The 23,810-nt window shown below is 44.4% G+C and overlaps 1 protein-coding gene across 4 annotated transcripts in view; it reads right to left on the bottom strand.

Moving 5' to 3' along the window:
• The window catches only part of DOCK10 (dedicator of cytokinesis 10), a 225,709-nt gene that overhangs the window by 86,073 nt on the left and 115,826 nt on the right, over positions 1 to 23,810 (bottom strand). For all 4 annotated transcript variants that reach the window (XM_075268832.1, XM_075268834.1, XM_075268833.1 and 1 more), the window contains exons 17-21: positions 22,266 to 22,453; positions 19,784 to 19,849; positions 11,384 to 11,476; positions 8,941 to 9,064; positions 8,621 to 8,742 (exon numbers count right to left, since the gene is read on the bottom strand). In XM_075268832.1, the coding sequence (XP_075124933.1) occupies positions 8,621 to 8,742; positions 8,941 to 9,064; positions 11,384 to 11,476; positions 19,784 to 19,849; positions 22,266 to 22,453 (593 nt within the window). The remainder of the gene's footprint in view (positions 1 to 8,620; positions 8,743 to 8,940; positions 9,065 to 11,383; positions 11,477 to 19,783; positions 19,850 to 22,265; positions 22,454 to 23,810) is intronic.

Below are 23,810 nucleotides of genomic sequence, written 5' to 3'. Positions count from 1 at the left end.
CAAGGGAGAAGCGTCTGTAGCGGTTGCATCACAGGTATCTCTAGGTTGTCTACTATGAGCCCTGCCTCATTTTTCAGCCTTATCCTTATTCATACTTTCATTATGCCTGATGAAGGGGCGTTCATGACCCGAAACATTACTTATTGACTACGTCCTAAACTTCTCTGTTCTTGTGAAATTACAATGTGGATTCTTATTATACATGGATTTTGATATATTGTAATAAAAATAAGCAAGCTCAAAAGAAACCATTTGGAGTGCTGTCCATCCTTTTTCTAGTGTTACATGTATTTTGGAGGAGTCCAGCCAGTCCTCCCTGGAATTGTGCACCCAACAACCTCCCCTCGAGAGTGCTGTCCATTTTTCCCTTTGGTTAATGTTCTATTTTTGCCCATTTTCATGTCCTGATAGACCTAATACAAATCAATGGGATCTGTTTTTAACATCCATCAAAACGGACTTACATTCAAGCGGCAGTATTAAAAATGGATCAGTAGGTTGGGTAAGAGACCAATGCAGTTCATCCATATTTTAATGTTAGAAATGTATCTGCCAATATACTAAACTAGATCACTGTAGGAGTAAATACTAAAACATAACTTTTACTAATATTTGTTTAAAATTGGCCTAAATAAAATGATAACACAATTGCAGTATGACTTCACTATTATCAGGCAACAATTAGTATTTTTATTGCCTTCCCTATACAGTCATCTACAAAATAACTTTTTCCCATATGTAGCTCTCAGATAGTTTGTTGAGAACCACACAGTTTACCCCTTGATATCTGGGTACTAACAAATGCAGAGACCAGAGACCCAGTTGATCAGGTAGCAATCAACATCTCCCACCAGGTGAATGAAAGCTCTGTGGTCTATATACTACATATGCAAGGCTGGCTGTGGCACAACAGGTCCCAGCCAGACCTTAAATAGCTCCATTCATCACAACTAGAGATGAGCGAACACTAAAATGTTCGAGGTTCGAAATTCGATTCGAACAGCCGCTCACTGTTCGAGTGTTCGAATGGGTTTCGAACCCCATTATAGTCTATGGGGAACATAAACTCGTTAAGGGGGAAACCCAAATTCGTGTCTGGAGGGTCACCAAGTCCACTATGACACCCCAGGAAATGATACCAACACCCTGGAATGACACTGGGACAGCAGGGGAAGCATGTCTGGGGGCATAAAAGTCACTTTATTTCATGGAAATCCCTGTCAGTTTGCGATTTTCGCAAGCTAACTTTTCCCCATAGAAATGCATTGGCCAGTGCTGATTGGCCAGAGTACGGAACTCGACCAATCAGCGCTGGCTCTGCTGGAGGAGGCGGAGTCTAAGATAGCTCCACACCAGTCTCCATTCAGGTCCGACCTTAGACTCCGCCTCCTCCGGCAGAGCCAGCGCTGATTGGCCGAAGGCTGGCCAATGCATTCCTATGCGAATGCAGACTTAGCAGTGCTGAGTCAGTTTTGCTCAACTACACATCTGATGCACACTCGGCACTGCTACATCAGATGTAGCAATCTGATGTAGCAGAGCCGAGGGTGCACTAGAACCCCTGTGCAAACTCAGTTCACGCTAATAGAATGCATTGGCCAGCGCTGATTGGCCAATGCATTCTATTAGCCCGATGAAGTAGAGCTGAATGTGTGTGCTAAGCACACACATTCAGCACTGCTTCATCAAGCCAATACAATGCATTAGCCAGTGCTGATTGGCCAGAGTACGGAATTCGGCCAATCAGCGCTGGCTCTGCTGGAGGAGGCGGAGTCTAAGATCGCTCCACACCAGTCTCCATTCAGGTCCGACCTTAGACTCCGCCTCCTCCGGCAGAGCCAGCGCTGATTGGCCGAAGGCTGGCCAATGCATTCCTATGCGAATGCAGACTTAGCAGTGCTGAGTCAGTTTTGCTCAACTACACATCTGATGCACACTCGGCACTGCTACATCAGATGTAGCAATCTGATGTAGCAGAGCCGAGGGTGCACTAGAACCCCTGTGCAAACTCAGTTCACGCTAATAGAATGCATTGGCCAGCGCTGATTGGCCAATGCATTCTATTAGCCCGATGAAGTAGAGCTGAATGTGTGTGCTAAGCACACACATTCAGCACTGCTTCATCAAGCCAATACAATGCATTAGCCAGTGCTGATTGGCCAGAGTACGGAATTCGGCCAATCAGCGCTGGCCAATGCATTCTATTAGCCCGATGAAGTAGAGCTGAATGTGTGTGCTAAGCACACACATTCAGCACTGCTTCATCAAGCCAATACAATGCATTAGCCAGTGCTGATTGGCCAGAGTACGGAATTCGGCCAATCAGCGCTGGCTCTGCTGGAGGAGGCGGAGTCTAAGGTCGGACCTGAATGGAGACTGGTGTGGAGCGATCTTAAACTCCGCCTCCTCCAGCAGAGCCAGCGCTGATTGGCCGAATTCCGTACTCTGGCCAATCAGCACTGGCTAATGCATTGTATTGGCGTGATGAAGCAGTGCTGAATGTGTGTGCTTAGCACACACATTCAGCTCTACTTCATCGGGCTAATAGAATGCATTGGCCAGCGCTGATTGGCCGAATTCCGTACTCTGGCCAATCAGTGCTGGCCAATGCATTCTATTAGCTTGATGAAGCAGAGTGTGCACAAGGGTTCAAGCGCACCCTCGGCTCTGATGTAGCAGAGCCGAGGCTGCACAAGGGTTCAAGCGCACCCTCGGCTCTGATGTAGGAGAGCCGAGGGTGCACTTGAACCCTTGTGCAGCCTCGGCTCTGCTACATCAGAGCCGAGGGTGCGCTTGAACCCTTGTGCACACTCTGCTTCATCAAGCTAATAGAATGCATTGGCCAGCGCTGATTGGCCAATGTATTCTATTAGCCTGATGAAGTAGAGCTGAATGTGTGTGCTAAGCACACACATTCAGCTCTACTTCATCGGGCTAATAGAATGCATTGGCCAGCGCTGATTGGCCGAATTCCGTACTCTGGCCAATCAGTGCTGGCCAATGCATTCTATTAGCTTGATGAAGCAGAGTGTGCACAAGGGTTCAAGCGCACCCTCGGCTCTGATGTAGCAGAGCCGAGGCTGCACAAGGGTTCAAGCGCACCCTCGGCTCTGATGTAGGAGAGCCGAGGGTGCACTTGAACCCTTGTGCAGCCTCGGCTCTGCTACATCAGAGCCGAGGGTGCGCTTGAACCCTTGTGCACACTCTGCTTCATCAAGCTAATAGAATGCATTGGCCAGCGCTGATTGGCCAATGTATTCTATTAGCCTGATGAAGTAGAGCTGAATGTGTGTGCTAAGCACACACATTCAGCTCTACTTCATCGGGCTAATAGAATGCATTGGCCAGCGCTGATTGGCCAGAGTACGGAACTCGACCAATCAGCGCTGGCTCTGCTGGAGGAGGCGGAGTCTAAGATCGCTCCACACCAGTCTCCATTCAGGTCCGACCTTAGACTCCGCCTCCTCCAGCAGAGCCAGCGCTGATTGGCCGAATTCCGTACTCTGGCCAATCAGCACTGGCTAATGCATTGTATTGGCGTGATGAAGCAGTGCTGAATGTTTGTGCTTAGCACACACATTCAGCTCTACTTCATCGGGCTAATAGAATGCATTGGCCAATCAGCGCTGGCCAATGCATTCTATTAGCGTGAACTGAGTTTGCACAGGGGTTCTAGTGCACCCTCGGCTCTGCTACATCAGATTGCTACATCTGATGTAGCAGTGCCGAGTGTGCATCAGATGTGTAGTTGAGCAAAACTGACTCAGCACTGCTAAGTCTCTGCATTCGCATAGGAATGCATTGGCCAGCCTTCGGCCAATCAGCGCTGGCTCTGCCGGAGGAGGCGGAGTCTAAGGTCGGACCTGAATGGAGACTGGTGTGGAGCGATCTTAGACTCCGCCTCCTCCAGCAGAGCCAGCGCTGATTGGTCGAGTTCCGTACTCTGGCCAATCAGCGCTGGCCAATGCATTCTATTAGCCCGATGAAGTAGAGCTGAATGTGTGTGCTTAGCACACACATTCAGCTCTACTTCATCAGGCTAATAGAATACATTGGCCAATCAGCGCTGGCCAATGCATTCTATTAGCTTGATGAAGCAGAGTGTGCACAAGGGTTCAAGCGCACCCTCGGCTCTGATGTAGCAGAGCTGAGGGTGCACAAGGGTTCAAGTGCACCCTCGGCTCTCCTACATCAGAGCCGAGGGTGCGCTTGAACCCTTGTGCAGCCTCGGCTCTGCTACATCAGAGCCGAGGGTGCGCTTGAACCCTTGTGCACACTCTGCTTCATCAAGCTAATAGAATGCATTGGCCAGCACTGATTGGCCAGAGTACGGAATTCGGCCAATCAGCGCTGGCCAATGCATCCCTATGGGAAAAAGTTTATCTCACAAAAATCACAATTACACACCCGATAGAGCCCCAAAAAGTTATTTTTAATAACATTCCCCCCTAAATAAAGGTTATCCCTAGCTATCCCTGCCTGTACAGCTATCCCTGTCTCATAGTCACAAAGTTCACATTCTCATATGACCCGGATTTGAAATCCACTATTCGTCTAAAATGGAGGTCACCTGATTTCGGCAGCCAATGACTTTTTCCAATTTTTTTCAATGCCCCCAGTGTCGTAGTTCCTGTCCCACCTCCCCTGCGCTGTTATTGGTGCAAAAAAGGCGCCAGGGAAGGTGGGAGGGGAATCGAATTTTGGCGCACTTTACCACGTGGTGTTCGATTCGATTCGAACATGGCGAACACCCTGATATCCGATCGAACATGTGTTCGATAGAACACTGTTCGCTCATCTCTAATCACAACGTTTTGCAGTGATGTTCACATATGCTGCTAGGTATTTCTATATTGTGGAGCCTAGATTTAGCATTGCATCCACAGTATACCAGTCACAACGTTTTGCAGTGATGTTCACATATGCTGCTAGGTATTTCTATATTGTGGAGCCTGTATTTAGCATTGCATCCACAGTATACCAATAATAAGGTCTGGAGCACTTCCTAGCACTGCAGCCTAGCCACAAGCCGTAGTTTCATCTCTCCCTGTGTAGTGTTAGTCAAACTGTTTACCTTACAGCCTCATAGGAGCCCAGATGCAACACGGCCCCAGAGTTATTTAGTCTCCAATTACTCTGCTATACTAAGTTACCAGGTCCTCCCCATTTGCTTTAGAGGTCCCTGGTTTCTCCTCTATGCAGCGTTTCGCTAGGGTAACTAGCTCATCAGGAGGATATTGATATGGGAAACGATGTCTCTGCAGTTAAAACTGCAATTCCCGTGCCCCTGATGGTGGGACACGGTACCTCTGTACTGCCACTACTACTGCTACTGGGTCTCTGGTCTCTGCATTTGTTAGTACCCAGATATCAAGGGGTAAACTGTGTGGTTCTCAACAAACTATCTGAGAGCTACATATGGGAAAAAGTTATTTTGTAGATGACTGTATAGGGAAGGCAATAAAAATACTAATTGTTGCCTGATAATAGTGAAGTCATACTGCAATTGTGTTATCATTTTATTTAGGCCAATTTTAAAACAAATATTAGTAAAAGTTATGTTTTAGTATTTACTCCTACAGTGGTTTAGTACCTTGAGTAAATTACCCGTCAGTGACTCTGCCAATATACTAAGTTTATGAGGGATCCTTGAAAATCTTTGGGACATGAAAACCCCCCCACATAAGTTGCATCCATTTTTGACAACCTTTTTGCACATACAGCTTTAGTGCATATAATGCTTGTTTTGATATACAGTGTGTTATATGGACTCCACAGTTTGCACTAATAAGAATATTTTATAGATATTTTATAGATATTTTATCTCCCTATCTTATAAAAATGAATTCTTGTCTGTCTGTCTGTCTGTCTGTCTGTACTCTAATGCGAACCAAACGACTGGACCGATCTTCACCAAATTTGGTACAGAGATACTTCAGGTATCCGGGAAGGTTTAAGACGAGACTCCAACTCGCTCGGACGTACCGTTGCTGAGATACAGCATTCCAAATACAGTGCCCCCCCCTTAGCCAATACAAACCTGCAAGTCTTTCACTCATATTCCAACTGCAATACACACGGTCACTCCACATGCACAATACAACACTGATATCCAAACTGAGATACACGCATCAGAGGATTAGATACACAGATCAGCACACAGTATCACATGCCAGAGGATTAGATACACGGGTCTGCACACAGTCCCACACACCAGAGGATTAAATACGCATTTCTGCACACAGTTCCACACACTGAAGGATTTGATACGTGCATTTGCACACGGTTTCACATGCCAAAGGATTAGATACAGGCGTCTACACACAGTTCCACACTCCAGAGGATTAGATACGTGCATCTGCACACATTTGTACACGCCATAGGATTAGATACACGCGTCTGCACACAGTTCCACATTCCAGAGGATTAGATATGCGCGTCTGCACACAGTTCCACATTCCAAAGGATTAGATACGCGCATCTGCACACAATTGTACATGCCATAGGATTAGATACACGCGTCTGCACACAGTACCACATGAAGTAGGATTAGATACGCGCGTCTACACATAGCTCCACACGCCAAAGGATTAGATATGCACGTCTGCACACAGTACCACACGGGGGAGGATTAGATACGCGCGTCTACACACAGTACCACATGCCATAGGATTAGATACGCTCATCTGCACACAGTACCACATGCCGGGGGATTGGATACGCGCGTCTACACACAGTTCCACACGCCGTAGGATTAGATACGCGCCTCTTCACACAATACCATACAGGGGAGGATTAGATACACGTGTCTTCACATAGTTGTACACGCCATAGGATTAGATACACGGGTCTGCACACAGTCCCACACACCAGAGGATTAAATACGCACTTCTGCACACAGTACCACATGCCATAGGATTAGATACGTGCGCCTGCACACGGTTCCACATGCCGAAGCATTAGATACAGGCGTCTACACACAGTTCCACACTCCAGAGGATTAGATACACAGATCAGCACACAGTATCACACGCCAGAGGATTAGATACACGGGTCTCCACACAGTTCCACACACCAGAGGATTAAATACGCATTTCTGCACACAGTTCCACACACTGAAGGATTTGATACATGCGTCTGCACACGGTTCCACATGCCGAAGGATTAGATACAGGCGTCTACACACAGTTCCACACTCCAGAGCATTAGATACGTGCGTCTGCACACATTTGTACACGCCATAGGATTAGATACACGCGTCTGCAGACAGTACCATATGCAGTAGGATTAGATATGCGCGTCTACACATAGTTCCACACGCCAAAGGATTAGATACGCGCCTCTTCACACAATACCACACTTTGGAGGATTAGATACGTGTCTCTGAACACAGTACCACAAGCCAGAGAATTAGAAACGCGTCTCAGCACACAGTATCACACAGGGGAGGATTAGATACGCGTGTTTACACACAGTACCACACGGGGGAGGATGAGATACGCGCGTCTACACACAGTTCACATGCCATAGGATTAGATATGCGCATCTGCACACAGTACCACATGCCGGGGGATTGGATACACGCCTCTACACACAATTCCACACGCCGTAGGATTAGATACGCGCCTCTTCACACAATACCACACAGGGGAGGATTAGATACACGTGTCTTCACACAGTTGTACACGCCATAGGATTAGATACACGCGTCTGCACACAGTACCACATGCCGTAGGATTAGATACATGCGTCTACACACAGTACCACATGCCGGGGGATTGGATACACGCCTCTACACACAGTTCCACACGCCGTAGGATTAGATACGCGCCTCTTCACACAGTTCCACACGCCGTAGGATTAGATACGCGCCTCTTCACACAGTACCACACGGAGGAGGATTAAATACGTGCGTCTGCACACAGTACACACGCAAAAGGATAAGATAAGCGCGTCTGCACACAGTACCAAATTCCGTAGGATTAGATACGCACGTCTGCACACAGTACCACATGCCGTAGGATTAGATACGCGCCTTTTCACACAATACCACACAGGGGAGGATTAGATATGTGCATCTGCACACAGTACCACATGCCAGAGTATTAGATACGCGCATCTGCACACGGTACCGCACGCCAGAGTCATTAGATATGCGCGTCTGCACACAGTTTCACTTACTGGAGGATTAGATACGCGCCTCTTCACACAATACCACACGGGGAGGATTAGATATGTGCATCTGCACACAGTACCACACCAACAAGGATTGGATACTTGCATCTAAACACAGTACTACACAGGGAAGGATTAGATACAGCTTTACTCCAGGTATCCATAACAACTGATCACAGGTTTTTCACTGACATCCAAAATGAGATACACATAATCACATGACGCTTATGGACATAAACACAAATCACATACAAAATACACCAGTGCAAAATTGGACAATTCTTATGGGGCCACTGCACAAACATAAAATGTAATATACCCGTGCGAAGCCGGGTCCTCCCTCTAGTATCTACTATATTTGTTGCACAGTTAAATGCAATAATACAAATGTCAAAACGTATGTTGATAACCAGAGGATAGACATAGGAAGGGGAGCATTCAGTACCTTTCCCATTGAACCTTCTTCTATACTCAAGTATCTTGCAGGTAAATAGGCAGCGACAGGGATGAGGTGTTCTTGTGATGTGAGCTGTTCACTCTTAAACAAAGGCAGCCAGGCAAACCCAACTGTGGCAATAGAAGACAAGAGACGTTCACTGTGCAGGTTGTATACAGCCACATGAACAGAGAAAGCCACTTATGAAGTTCAATGTAGCAAGAATGAGAAATCCTTGTAACTTAACATACTGTATCCACTTGTACATGAGACACATGGTTGCAAGAAATGGTTACAATGTGCAGCGAATGTAATCCTTCTAAAGATACCTGGTGTTTCCAGAGCCTCTTTCTTTTTGGCATTAGCTTTTGCATTTATGTCACAGGTGACGTGATGGAATGAAAACAGAATGTGATGTTTCTCATGGAGCTGAGTGGGAAGCTCAATTTTCACCTGAAATGTAAAATATTACACCTCTCCTTAGTCACTTACAGACCGGACACCTAAACAACTTGTATGTACATGATTATTAAATGAACCACAATCGTAGAGCCTGAACTAGAGGGGTTAAACATATAGCATAACAGTAGCATTGACGTCACATAAGACTAAAGCGCTAATCCTGTTTTATGGTTTGGAGGCTAACCACTGAGCTTGGTGGCTTAGTGGTTAGCACTGTGGTCTTCCAGTGTTGCAGTCCTAGATTCACATCTGACCAAGAACAACATCTGCGTGGAGCTTGTAGGTTTTCTCCATGTTTGTGTGGGTTTCCTCCTGGCACTCCAGGTTCTTTTCACACAACATACCAATAGGCCAGATGGAATTACCAATAAGTAAAGGAATTGTCCAGGGATCACTTCTTTTGGAGTTCTTTATGTGCCAAATCTCTGGTTTCTGAACTGTTTCCAAATTGAGTCATTTGATCGAAACCAGCACCTGGCTCCCTTCTCTGGCCTCCTCATCGTTTTCAGTGACGTTAGAAGTACTATGGGGGCTGGTAGATCAGATCGTAGTCTAGATCATTGTAATAGTAAAGGCAGCACCCATAGTACATGTAAAACAAGACGAGGGACGAGTAGAAGAAGGGCCCCAATGCTGGTTCCCATTATGTGTCCTGGTGTCAGAGTAAGTCTGGAAACCTGGATTTTGGCACATACAGAACCCTAGAAAAAGTGGTTGAGAAGAATCCCTGGATAACCTCCTTAATTTGTAATTTACATTGTGAATCCCAATGGGGACCAGTGACAGTATAACACTATGGAATATTTTGACACTGTGTAAAGGAATAAAATTATAATAATCCATAAGAGATTATAAAAATATCTGATATGCAGGTTGGTCCCAGGTGGGTGCAAGTAAGAAGCTGTAGAACTAAAGTACTGCACAAAGAATGCAAATAGTGATTCTCGAAAACTCATACATTAGACTCAAAAATCTGTGTATTTTCGGTATGTTCTAACTGATATGAAATTCTCCAGATTTGCAGAAAAATTTACTTATTGCTATCCTAGTATATGTCAATGTGAGGCTGCCTGTATACTGACGTAAGATGTTTCTAATGGTGAAAACCACCTTCAGAAAATGAATGGCCTGTTTAGGTCCCCAGAAAATTGTATTAATAGGACAGGACAGAGCGCAGTGGAGTCTCAATGAGTAAACCTATATTACAGAAAACTTGCAAATGCAGGCAGTGAAAAGTATTCTGAACATAATAAATATTGTAAAAAGTATTACCGGTATACATTGCAAAAATAATTGTAGGAAAAGAACAAATTTCTGTGGTATCTGTAACTTTCTCCTCTTTCCATTGCAGTCATTGGAAAATGCTTCACTGGAAATTGGCCTAACCCTTTATATAAGAGAAAACTGCCAGGAAGTCTTGGCTAGAAGTAAGGAGTGTCCTCGCTTGGAACCACTTAAGCTGGCAGTCGTCTTACTAAATGGACTGTGTGGTTATTAAACCAGCTTACACCAGGGCTGGTAACATTCTCATTGATTCTTCAAAGAACTAAAGAAGATTCCTTTACTGGAGGCTACTTCTGTTTTCTACATCACTTCAGTTTACATCTACAACGAAGAAACTACATTGCTTTTCATACAGGGCGGAATGGCAAAATAGTGTGCTTGGTAACTTACTTAAAGAAAATAGCTTAATAATCTGACTATACAGTATATGTGTGTGTATAATTCATCTTGGCTGGGTGGAGAAAACTCAATACAGCAAGACAAAGCGCTTGCTTTTTTAATGCTAAATAATAGATATTTGTCTGTTTGGTAAAAATTGACTACAAAGAGTTTAGAATGGGCTAAAACCCCTGAAAAAGGATTACCCACCTAACCAGTCCCCTGCCAACACCTTTCTGATTCTTCATTGGTCTCTGCCAAGTCTCTACTTCCTGCTCCTTCTTGACACACAGGAAATCCTGCTCAGCCAATCACCTGCTGAGGAGGGTCCGCACTACAGCTTATATCATTGGGTGGGCGGTTGCTTTGTGTGTGTTGAGAGGGACCAGCAGAAGGAACAGCGGTCTATCTAGGCAGCATTGGATCAGGAGCAGCAGGGAACTGATAAGTATTGCTTCTTGTACTTTTTTAACCCATGTACAGTCTTTTCATAACTGCCCAGCTCCAGACAACCCCTTTAACAGACCCCTAAAATACTAACCCATTGGGTTACTGTAGGTTCTCATTTGATAAATCATCTCTTGTATAAACAAGCTTATATATTGAGATCAAGCAAGCCTATAGTCCGGAGTAAAACCATATACTGACCTCATCATAGAAGTCAGGATTCTGGGAATGATGAAGAATTGTGGTGTATGCTGCTGCTGTAAACAGGGGACCGCCAGGCTTTCCATATATACACTGGTAAGAAATAATAAAAAAATAAATAATGTAAATTAAGTCAAACAAACCATAATAGTCTTTCAGTCAAGACAATGAAGATGTTTCCATGAATAAATAATAATAATAATAATAATAATAATAATAATAAAAACCTCATAACGTGCCACCTTCTTTTGCCAAGTTATCGGAATTTCTATCTCCCTATATTATAAAAATGAATTTCTGTCTGTCTGTCTGTCTGTCTGTGCTCTAATGCGAACCAAACGACTGGACCGATCTTCACCAAATTTGGTACAGAGATACTTCAGATACCCGGGAAGGTTTAAGACGAGACTCCAACTCGCTCGGACGTACCATTGCTGAGATACAGCATTCCAAACACAGTGCCCCCCCTTAGCCAATACAAACCTGCAAGACTTTCACTCATATTCCAACTGCAATACACACGGTCACTCCACATACACAATACAACACTGATATCCAAACTGAGATACATGCATCACAGGATTAGATACACAGATCAGCACACAGTACCACATGTTAGAGGATTAGATACACGGGTCTGCACACAGTCCCACAGACCAGAGGATTAAATACGCACTTCTGCACACAGTTCCACACACTGAAGGATTAGATAAGTGCGTCTGCACACGGTTCCACATGCCGAAGGATTAGATACAGGCGTCTACACACAGTTCCACACTCCAGAGGATTAGATACACACGTCTGCACAGAGTACCACATGCCGTAGGATTAGCTACACATGTTTACACACAGTTCCACACCCCAGAGGATTAGATACGCGCGTCTACACACAGTACCACATGCCATAGGATTACATACACGCGTCTGCACACAGTACCACACAGGGGAGGATTAGATACACGTGTCTTCACACAGTTGTACACGCCATAGGATTAGATACACGCGTCTGCACACAGTACCACATGCCGTAGGATTAGATAAGCGCCTCTTCACACAATACCACACAGGGGAGGATTAGATACACGTGTCTTCACACAGTTGTACACGCCATAGGATTAGATACACGCGTCTGCACACAGTACCATATGCCGTAGGATTAGATATGCACCTCTTCACACAATACCACACAGGGGAGGATTAGATACACGTGTCTTCACACAGTTGTACACGCCATAGGATTAGATACACGCGTCTGCACACAGTACCATATGCCGTAGGATTAGATACGCGCCTCTTCACACTACCACACAGGGGAGGATTAGATACACGTGTCTTCACACAGTTGTACACACCATAGGATTAGATACACGCGTCTGCACACAGTACCACATGTCGTAGAATTAGATACACAGATCAGCACACAGTACCACATGCCGTAGAATTAGATACACGGGTCTGCACACAGTCCCACACACCAGAGGATTAAATACGCACTTCTGCACACAGTTCCACACACTGAAGGATTTGATACGTGTGTCTGCACACGGTTCCACATGCCGAAGGATTAGATACAGGCGTCCACACACAGTTCCACACTCCAGAGGATTAGATACGCGCGTCTGCACACAGTTGTACACGCCATAGGATTAGATACATGCGTCTGCACACAGTACCACATGCAGTAGGATTAGATACGCGCGTCTACACATAGTTCCACACGCCGAAGGATTAGATACGCGCCTCTTCACACAATACCACACAGGGGAGGATTAGATACGTGTGTGTGCACACAGTACCACACTTTGGAGGATTAGATACATGCCTCTGCACACAGTACCACATGCCATAGGATTAGATACGTGCGTCTGCACACAGTAACACATGCCGGGGGATTGGATACGCGCGTCTACACACAGTTCCACACGCCGTAGGATTAGATACGCGCGTCTGCACACAGTACCACATGCCGGGGGATTGGATACACGCGTCTGCACACAGTTCCACACGCCGTAGGATTAGATACGCGCCTCTTCACACAATACCACACAGGGGAGGATTAGATACACGTGTCTTCACACAGTTGTACATGCCATAGGATTAGATACGCGCGTCTACAAACAGTAACACATGCCGTAGAATTAGATACACGGGTCTCCACACAGTCCCACACACCAGAGGATTAAATACGCACTTCTGCACACAGTTCCACACACTGAAGGATTTGATACGTGCGTCTGCACACGTTCCACATGCCGAAGGATTAGATACGCGCATCTACACATAGTTACATACGCCGAAGGATTAGATACACGCCTCTTCACACAATACCACACAGGGGAGGATTAGATACGTGTGTGTGCACACAGTACCACACTTTGGAGGATTAGATACATGCCTCTAAAAACAGTACCACAAGTCAGAGAATTAGATACGCGTCTCCGCACACAGTACCACACGGGGGAGGATTAGATACACGCGTCTGCACACAGTACCACACGGGGGAGGATTAGATACGCGCGTCTGCACACAGTACCACACGGGGAGGATTAGATACGCGCATCTACACACACTACCACATGCCATAGGATTAGATACGCGCATCTGCACACAGTACCACATGCTGGGGGATTGGATACGCACGTCTACACACAGTTCCACACGCCGTAGGATTAGATACGCGCCTCTTCATACAATACCACACAGGGGAGGATTAGATACACGTGTCTTCACACAGTTGTACACGCCATAGGATTAGATACACACGTCTGCACACAGTACCACATGCCGTAGGATTAGATACTTGCATTTAAACACAGTACTACATGGGGAAGGATTAGATACAGTTTTACTCCAGGTATCCATAACAACTGATCACAGGTTTTTCACTGACATTCAAAATGAGATACACATAATCACATGACGCTTATGGACATACACACAAACCACATACAAAATACACCAATGCAAAATTGGACAATTCTTATGGGGCCACTACACAAACATAAAATGTAATATACCCGTGCGAAGCCGGGTCCTCCCTCTAGTCTCCCTATATTATAAAAATGAATTTCTGTCTGTCTGTCTGTCTGTCTGTGCTCTAATGCGAACCAAACGGCTGGACCGATCTTCACCAAATTTGGCACAGAGATACTTCAGGTATCCGGGAAGGTTTAAGACAAGACTCCAACTCGCTCGGATGTACCGTTGCTGAGATACAGCATTCCAAACACAGTGCCCCCCTTAGCCAATACAAACCTGCAAGACTTTCACTCATATTCCAACTGCAATACACACAGTTACTCCACATGCACAATACAACACTGATATCCAAACTGAGATACACGCATCAGAGGATTAGATACACAGATCAGCACACAGTATCACACGCCAGAGGATTAGATACGCGCTTCTGCACACAGTTCCACACACTGAAGGATTTGATACGTGCATCTGCATACGGTTCCACATGCCGAAGGATTAGATACAGGCGTCTACACACAGTTCCACACTCCAGAGGATTAGATATGCGCATCTGCACACATTTGTACACACCATAGGATTAGATACACGCGTCTGCACAGAGTACCACATGCCGTAGGATTAGATACACACGTCTACACATAGTTCCACACTCCAGAGGATTAGATACGCGCATCTGCACACAGTTGTACACACCAAAGGATTAGATACACGTGTCTGCACACAGTACCACATGCAGTAGGATTAGATACACGCGTCTACACATAGTTCCACACACCGAAGGATTAGATACGCGCCTCTTCACACAATAGCACACAAGGTATTAGATACGTGTGTGTGCACACAGTACCACACTTTGGAGGATTAGATACATGCCTCTGCACACAGTACCACAAGCCAGAGAATTAGATACGCGTCTCCGCACACAGTATCACACGGGGGAGGATTAGATACGCGCGTCTGCACACAGTACCACACGGGGGAGGATTAGATACGCGCGTCTGCACACAGTACCACACGGGGGAGGATTAGATACGTGCGTCTACACAGTACCACATGCCATAGGATTAGATACGCGCCTCTTCACACAATACCACACAGGGGAGGATTAGATACACGTGTCTTCACACAGTTGTACACGCCATAGGATTAGATACACGCGTCTGACACATTAACACATGCCGTAGGATTAGATACGCGCGTCTACACACAGTACCAGATGTTGTAGCATTAGATACGCGTGTCTGCACACAGTACCACTTGCCGTAGGATTAGATACGCGCATCTACACACAGTTCCACACTCCAGAGGATTAGATACGCACATCTGCACACATTTGTACACGCCATAGGATTAGATACACACGTCTGCACAGAGTACCACATGCCGTAGGATTAGATACACGCGTCTACATACAGTTCCACACTCCAGAGGATTAGATATGCGCGTCTGCACACAGTTGTACACGACATAGGATTAGATACATGCGTCTGCACACAGTACCACATGCAGTAGGATTAGATACGCGCGTCTACACATAGTTCCACAAGTGGAAGGATTAGATACGCGCCTCTTCACACAATACCACACAGGGGAGGATTAGATACGTGTGTGTGAAGACAGTACCACACTTTGGAAGATTAGATACATGCCTCTGGACACAGTACCACAAGCCAGAGAATTAGATACGCGTTTCCGCACACAGTATCACACGGGGGAGGATTAGATACGCGCGTCTGCACACAGTACCACACGGGGGAGGATTAGATATGCGCGTCTACACACAGTACCACATGCCGGGGGATTGGATACGCGCATCTACATACAGTACCACATGCCATAGGATTAGATACACGCGTCTGCACACAGTACCACATGCCGGGGGATTGGATACGCGCGTCTACACACTGTTCCACACGCCATAGGATTAGATACGCACCTCTTCACACAATACCACACAGGGGAGGATTAGATACACGTGTCTTCACACAGTTGTACATGCCATAGGATTAGATACACACGTCTGCACAGAGTACCACATGCCGTAGGATTAGATACACGCATCTACATACAGTTCCAAACTCCAGAGGATTAGATACGCACGTCTGCACACAGTTATACACGCCATAAGATTAGATACACACATCTGCACACAGTACCACATGCTGTAGGATTAGATACACACGTCTACACACAGTTCCACACGCCAAAGGATTAGATACGCGCCTCTTCACACAATACCACACAGGGGAGGATTAGATACATGCGTCTGAATACAGTACCACACTTTGGAGGATTAGATACATGCATCTGCACACAGTACCACATGCCAGAGAATTAGATACACATCTCAGCACACAGTACCACACGGGGGAGGATTAGATACGCGCATCTGCACACAGTACCTCACGCCAGGGATTAGATACACCTGTCTGCACACAGTACCACACGCCAGAGGATTAGATACACGCGTCTGCACATAGTACCACATGCTGTAAGATTAGATATGCACGTCTGCACACAGTTTCATTTACCGGAGGATTAAATACGTGCCTCTTCACACAATGCCACACGGGGGAGGATTAGATACACACATCTGTACACAGTACCACACCAACAAGGATTAGATACTTGCGTCTAAACACAGTACTGCATGGGGAAGGATTAGATACAGCTTTACTCCAGGTATCCATAACAACTGATCACAGGTTTTTCACTGATATCCAAAATGAGATACACATAATCACATGACGCTTATGGACATACACAGAAACCACATACAACATACACCAGTGCAAAATTGGACAATTCTTATGGGGCCACTACACAAACATAACATGTAATATACCCGTGCGAAGCCGGGTCCTCCCTCTAGTCATCTATAAATATCTATTCAGCATTATATGTTGGTGCTGTATAAATACAATGTACTAGTATACATAAGAATCATCTTATTACCGTATACACATAAGTACAGCTTCCTATAACATGGAGACAGCAAGCTGTAGCTCAACTAGGATTATCTCACACTAACCACATCCTTCTCACACCATATGCTTTTCCACAGCGGTATTACAGATCCATGATCTAAGTGTTTCTAATATACCACCCCTAAGACTACTGAGTAATTCTACAATCCCCTCCATTTTACACAGAGACACAAAAGGTTTTTTTCTTAGTGAATATGTCCACATTTCCTTTGATATGAAAGGCTTAGACAGCTAGATTTACTATTCAACTTTTGTGAAAAAAATATTTAATGTCTACTAGTAGCAGAACTGTGAAGCCATACATACGGTATATATCAGGATTGTATGTATTTACCAACCATTAAATGAAATACACAAACATGGTGTGCACCTATCCTTGTATAGTAGATAGGAGACTGGCAAAAGCATTGCAGTGAGACTAGCTGGAACACAAATCATATGCTGACTATAGTCATGGCAAAAACTGTATTCTATAATGCTACTCATCAGGACATAATAAAAAAGAAAAGTAGTACAATTAGGTAAATGCACACACAAGATTACATTGTGCCATTATTTATTTAACAACATGGAAGCCACATGGAAAAGTCATGTATGGATAGCTGAGTATACTCCATGAATCAACAGCCTGTAGATCCACCTCTAGTAGCAATAACTCAAAGTAATGGTTCTCTATGTGATTTTATCAGTCATTTACACCAGTCTGGAGGAATTTTGGCTCACTCTTCTTTACGATATTGCTTCGGTTCACTGCGGTTTGTGGACATACAAAGCTCTCTTAAGGTCCAGCACAGCAATACAGTTCGGTTGAAGTCTAGACTTTTACTGCGATATTGTAACACCCTGAGGGCCCATTCACACTACGGATACGCTGACTGATTCTGAACGTTAAAACACCCCCTAAAACACGTTCAGAATCAGCGCGTATAAAGCAGATCCCATTCATTTCAATGGGAGCCGACATACGAGCGCTCCCCATTAAAATGAATGGGCTGCTTTTTTCTCTACGAGCGCTCCCCTTTGAAGTGAATGGGAAGCGCTCGCATGTACGGCTCACTCGGCTCATTCCGAGCCGTACACGCGAGCGCTTCCCATTCACTTCAATGGGAGCCCCCTTAACGTTCAGAATCAGTCAGCGTATCCGTAGTGTGAATGGGCCCTGACTTTTTTTTCAGCCTTTCTGTTGTAGATGTGATGGTGTGCTTGGGATCATTGTCATTTTTCATGACCAAGTTTTGACCAAGCTTTAGCTGTTGGATAGATGGCCTCACAGTCCACTCTTGTTATACAGAAGAGTTCATGGTTGTGTGAATGACTGCTCACTGGCCAGGTCCTGTGTCTACTAAACAGCCCATATGATCACCTCCGAACTAGAGATGAGCGAACACTGTTCGGATCAGCTGATCCGAACAACACGCTCCCACAGAAATGAATGGAAGCACCTGGCACGCAGATTTTGCCGATGGCCGGCCGCTTAACCCCCTGCGTGCTGGCCACTTCCATTCATTTCTATGGGAGCATGCTGTGAGCGTGCTGTTCGGAACGGCTGTTCCGAACAGTGTTCGCTCATCTCTACTCCGAACCACTGTGCTTGATGTGTATGTGCTCTGTTTGTTACACCTTGGTAAAAAAAAATCTCCACTTTTGTCTTGTTTTTCCAAAGATTTTTTTTAGAAGTCTTGCGGCTTTCTCCAGGCAACCCTTCCATACTTGTACAGTCTTTTTTCTAATTGTACTGTCATGCGCTTCAACATGCTGAGTCCCATAAAGCCTTAGATGCAGTTCTTGGATTTTTTGCAATTTGTCTGACCTTGGGGTGAATATGCTGGGATGTCCATTGTTTTTTCATTGTAGAATCAAGGACTTCAAATTGTTTGGAAATGGCCATATCAGAGTCAGTGGCAGCAACAATTGCTTCTTTAGGATCACCACTGATGTCTTTCCTCCTAATTGTTCCAGACCAGCAAACTGGCAAATATATATATATTTTTTATAGAGGTGATCACATTTCTGATAATCAATTAATTAATTAATTAAAGGGGTTGTATGGGGTTAAGGTTTTTATGGCCTATCCTCATGATAAATACCTGATTGATGGGAGCTGACTGCTGGATCACAGACTGATCAGCTGTATGGATATGGTTCAGCTGTAGGAGGTTTCTGCTTCTGGACCTGTAATGTGTAAAGGATGGGTGCTGGAAGCAGTTTCGTACAACTGATTGGTCCAGGGGGAGGCAGTCCACCTTCCCCACCAACCCTGGACAACCCCTTTAAGTCCAATTAATTAGCAGCACCTGATTGCCATTTACCCTCTGCATACAGAAGAATCACATTCAATGCCCAAATGTGCAGGTGTGTACAATACATTGTATACGGTACTAATGCATATTGTGTATACGGTCTGTGTACAACAGTATATATGACTAGTCACCTTTAAAGGCTGGCTTCCTTCTTCATCAGAGCTCTTGAATTCAACACAAACCATTATGTTCCTCGCCTACAAAAACAGCAAGATAAGACATTCAGACCACAATCTGGATCAGATGTGGAATAAACAAATATATCTGCAGTCACTGGAACAAATAACGTGAATCCCATGACTAGTTTATTTTACTTTCTTACAGAAACACAATGTAATTATTGGCGTCAGAAATAAAGGGAGTAGCCATGAACTCCAACAAACCAAGTAACTCTTTTTGTGTATCCATGTAGCATTATATTATTGTATATGGACAGATTCACAAACTATTTTTGATGCAGTTTTTAAGCCAAACACATGAATACAGAAGAAAAGACAATGTTTCCTTTATACTTTCCCTTTCATTTGGCTAAAATATGGTTTGGAATGATCTGTCTATGGGTCCTATTAAATTATATGGGATACAAACTAATGCCAAAGCACATCAACCATCATAACTTCCACCATCATTTGTACGGGTTTTTTTTTATTAGTGAAGTCAATGGTAGACTGATAAAAAAAAAGTTACATAAACTACCATTTGTCCTTAAGGCTAAGGCCCCACGTTTTTTGCCGCATCGCTTTTCACAGAAAGTCTGCAGAGGAAACCTTTGTCATTGTTTACATCCAGTGGATAAACATCAATCTATGGTCATGAGATGGAAAGTCCATGGTCATGAGATGGACACACAGTTGCACGGTAGTCAGACGTCTTGTAAAGACCTGTGTGTATCCATCACAAGGCCATGGACTGATTTTATGCCACTGGAAGTTAAAAATGAATGACAGCAAGTAGAGATCTAGAAAACCACAAGGAATTGAAACTGAAAGTATTTTGGAAAATTGGACAACTTTTTATTATACAATGACATTTATTTGGAGGCAAAGATATGTGTGTGGGGAACAGTGCGCTAGGGTCAGAGCTCATGTAGCCTTCCTCTTTTGGTTTTATGGATATTATCATCACTGGTTCTTATTATTATTTTTTGCTTGATGGCACATGATTGTTAGTTTGCTACTATATTAGATATACTGGTTACTTTTGTATAGACATAATTCCCTGCATTCCTTTAATAATTATTTATTTATTATTGTTTATTTCTATAGCACCATTAATTCCATGTTGCTTTACATTAGTATATTAATTCCATGGTGCTGCACATTATTATATTAATTCCATGGTGCTTTACATTTGAGGGTTCACATACAGTACACAAAATGTACAAGCAGCTATAATACAAACAATGACCGACTGGCACAGTGGGGTAGAGGGCCCTGCCCGCAAGGGCTTACAATCTATGAGGGAAGAGGGATATAGACAGTAGGTGAGGGGAGAGACCGTTCAGATGGTGGTGTGGTGACAGTAGTGTTATTGGAGGTTGTAGGTCTTCCTCAATAGGGGAGTCTTCAGGGCCTTCTTGAAGCCTGTGATTGTGGGGGTCAGTCTTATGTGTCTTGGTAAGGAGATCCAGAGTATGGGGGAGGCATGAAAGAAATCTTGGAGGCGGTTGTGTGAGGAGCGGATTAGAGCAGAGTAGGAGATCTTTGGAGGATCTGAGGTTACGTGTGGGCAGGTAGTGGGAGATTAGGTCAGAGATATACGGAAGGGACAGGTTATGGATGGCTTTGTATGTTAACGTTAGTAGCTTGAACTCAATACGCTGGGCAATGGGTAACCAGTGAAGGGATTGGTAGAGGGCAGCAACCGATGAAGAACGGGAGGCGAGGTGAATTAAGCGAGCAGCACAGTTTAAGGTGGACTGGAGGGGGGGGGGGGGGCGAGGCCATGGAGAAAGGTGTTACAGTAATCTAAGTGGGAGATTATGAGGGCATGGACTAGCATCTTAGTAGTTTCTGGAGTGAGGGAGGAGCGGATTCGATGGATGTTCTTGAGTTGGAGGTGGCAGGAATTGTTGAGGATATGAACGTGCGGCTTAAAGTCTAGGGTTATCCCAAGGCATCGGGCCTTGAGATATTCTACTTGTGTGTATATGTGTATGTATATAGGTACATAAATTACAATTGTGTCACAATGACTGATGCCAGGTGATACATTTGGAGAACAGTTTATACCATTTATTTGTTGTCGTCTATCTTTGTTGTATCTCACATCAAGGCCCTTTATGGTCCGACATGTCCTCTTCCACTAAGCCATGATCCCTTCTGCCTTTTGCTAACCAGCTCTAATGCAGCGAGAAAGCCAGTTCTTCCCATATTTGATAACTTTTTCAGAATGTACACGCTTAAAGAAAACTTTGTGAGGGCATTCATCCAGCAGGGAATGCTGGGAGATTTCAGCTCTAAACTCAGCAAAATTCTATAATTCTGCACTGGACAATAATACAGGCTGTGCAGGGACATATACAATGAACACTTCATATAGATCATTTTATGAATTGTAAAAGACTGAAAGATTGCGCAAAGGTAGATTTTATCTTCTGTCCATGTCTCTTACCTTGTTAAAGCATTTTTGGCTGTCATACTTAAGGTGTTTGGGATAAATATACATTTGGTTCTTATAAATCCTGTAAGGCTGAGAGTATTTGGTAGACGCCTGAACAAATTCTTCTACTTCAACAGTTGGTGGATATTTCTCAACTTCGCCAAATGGCTTTATTGGTATTAGGGATGAGGTAAGGCAGTCTGCACAAGACAAACCAGAATAACACATATCCAAATTACATCATTTTACAGTCTGTGATATGCAAATTGATACAATAGTTACCAAATTTGGGGTCAAGAAGTGAGATCTAGAATGCTATTTTACAGCCCCATGAGCCAGTCTACCCGTGCCTGCAGAATAACCATAAAGGAACAAGATGATGACTAGTGAATACTTAAAGGGATCCTATCATTCACACACTATTTTTTCTAAGTACCACGTTGGAATAGCATTTAGAAAAGCTATTTGTCTCCTACCCTTCCTTTTCTTCTCCATGCCACCGTTCACCGCATGCCCATAGCCACAAGAAAAATGGCCGCTTCCACAGTATTGTAAGCGGCCATTTTCTCGTGGCCAGTGGGAATGTGCAGTCGGCTTGCCCTAGGCCTAGAAGTAAGAAGACGCCACCGAAAGAAGACCCGGTGAAGACCTTGTTGCAGATGAAGATGGAGGCGGCGCTGGAGAGCTCTCTGGCAGCATTGGGGACGCCCCCAGTGCTGTTTGAGCGCTTGAGCCCACCTCCAGTGCTGCGAGAGAGCTCATTTACATACCGAGAAAAATCGGGATTGTAGGCGAACGGCAGCACAGAGAAGAAAAGGAAAGGTAGGAGACAAATAGCCTTTGTAAAGGCTATGCCGATGTGGTACCTAGAAAAAATAGTGTGTGAATGATAGGATCCCATTAAACTAACAGAATAGTGAATCCATGACCAACACATCTGTTATTTCATACATTACTGTGCTAAGGTTGTAGACATGTACAATAGCAGGGTCCAGTTTACCAGTGAATATCCTTATATCCATGTACATAAAAATTGGAGCGTCCTCCCAAAGGTTGAAATCCACATAAAAAAAAATTTAAAAAAAACATTTTCCAGGACGGGTTTACTTCCATAGAAAACTTTGCCTTTATTCACTGTGCAGCTTACTATGACTAAGGCACACTGCCGAAATGTATAAACATTGTTTCTATGCTGTGTGAATAAAGTTTTATAAAGAAGAAAAACCGTGCTGGAAAATTTTTTTGCTTTTTTGATGAGGAAGATTTAGACAAGTGTGGAAAAAAGCTGCACAATAAATATGCTAGAAAAACTAGAACTGTTATTAGTTTATTCTTATCAATTAACTAAATGAAGTGAATGATCATAAGAGAAATCTAAATCCCATCAATATTTGGTGTAACCTCTCTTTGCCTTCCATCAATCCTTCTAAGTACACTTGCAGTTTTAAAGGACCTCAGCAGGGAAATTGTTCCAAACATCTTGGAGAACTAAGCACAGATCCCATCTGTGGACGTAGGATTGCTGAAATCCTTCAGCCTCTTCTTCCAATGCCAGAC

Source organism: Leptodactylus fuscus, chromosome 3 (assembly GCF_031893055.1).
Source record: "Leptodactylus fuscus isolate aLepFus1 chromosome 3, aLepFus1.hap2, whole genome shotgun sequence".
Taxonomy (NCBI): domain Eukaryota; kingdom Metazoa; phylum Chordata; class Amphibia; order Anura; family Leptodactylidae; genus Leptodactylus; species Leptodactylus fuscus.
Note: the sequence above shows the minus strand (reverse complement) of the source record. Positions and strands in the feature narration are given on the sequence as shown.